Genomic DNA, 1,058 nt, shown 5'->3' with positions numbered 1-1,058 from the left:
TGTCACCTCCACTGGTGCCACCTCCACAGATGTCACCTCCACTGGAACCACCCCCACTCCTGTCACCTCCACAGGTGTCACCTCTACTGGCGTCACTTCCACTGCTGTCACCTCCACAGATGTCACCTCCACTGGCGTCACCCCCACTGCTGTCACCTCCACTGGAACCACCCCCACTCCTGTCACCTCCACTGCTGTCACCTCCACAGATGTCACTTCCACAGATGTCACCTCCACTGTCGTCACCTCCACTACTGTCACTACCACTGCTGTCACCCCTACAGATGTCACCTCCACAGATGTCACCTCCACTGCTGTCACCTCCCCAGCTGTCACCTCCACAGCTGTCTCGTTCACTGGTGTCACCACTTCAGCTGCCACATCTTCTGCTGTCACCTCCTCTGGCATCACTTCCACTGCTGTCACCTCTACGGATGCTGCCACCTCCAATGGCGTCACCTCCACTGATGTCACCTCCACAGATGTCACCTCTTCTGCTATTACTCCTACAGATGTCACCTCCACAGACGTCACTTCCTCAGATGTCACCTCCACTGCTGTCACCTCCACTGCTGTCACCTCCACTGATGTCACTTCCACTGCTGTCTCCACTTCAGATGCCACATTTACTGCTGTCACTTCCACTGCTGTCACCTCCACAGATGTCACCTCCACTGCTGTCACCTCCACTGCTCTCACCTCCACAGATGTCACCTCCACTTCTGTCACCTCCACTGGTGCCAACTCCACAGATGTCACCTCTACTGGCATCACCTCCACTGCTGTCACCTCCACTGCTGTCACCCCCACAGCTGTCACCTCCTCAGCTGTCTCGTTCACTGGTGTCACCACTTCAGCTGCCACATCTTCTGCTGTCACCTCCTCTGGCATCACTTCCACTGCTGTCACACCTACAGATGTCACCTCCACTGCTGTCACCTCCACTGGAACCACCCCCACTCCTGTCACGTCCACAGATGTCACCTCTACTGACGTCACCTCCACTGGTGCCACCTCCACAGATGTCACCTCCACTGGAACCACCCCCACTCCTGTCA

The 1,058-nt window shown here is 56.7% G+C and overlaps 1 protein-coding gene across 1 annotated transcript in view; it reads left to right on the top strand.

The window, feature by feature from the left end:
* Positions 1-1,054, top strand: part of LOC110391861 (uncharacterized threonine-rich GPI-anchored glycoprotein PJ4664.02-like) — a gene marked incomplete at both ends in the record, with an annotated part of 16,598 nt that extends 15,544 nt beyond the window's left edge. The window contains one exon of the mRNA XM_021383808.1: positions 1-1,054. Within this exon, the coding sequence (XP_021239483.1) occupies positions 1-1,054 (1,054 nt within the window).
* Positions 1,055-1,058: the final 4 nt, after the last annotated feature.

Source organism: Numida meleagris, unplaced genomic scaffold, assembly GCF_002078875.1.
Source record: "Numida meleagris isolate 19003 breed g44 Domestic line unplaced genomic scaffold, NumMel1.0 unplaced_Scaffold564, whole genome shotgun sequence".
NCBI classification, from domain to species: Eukaryota; Metazoa; Chordata; class Aves; order Galliformes; family Numididae; genus Numida; species Numida meleagris.
This window is presented reverse-complemented; position numbering and strand designations above follow the sequence as displayed.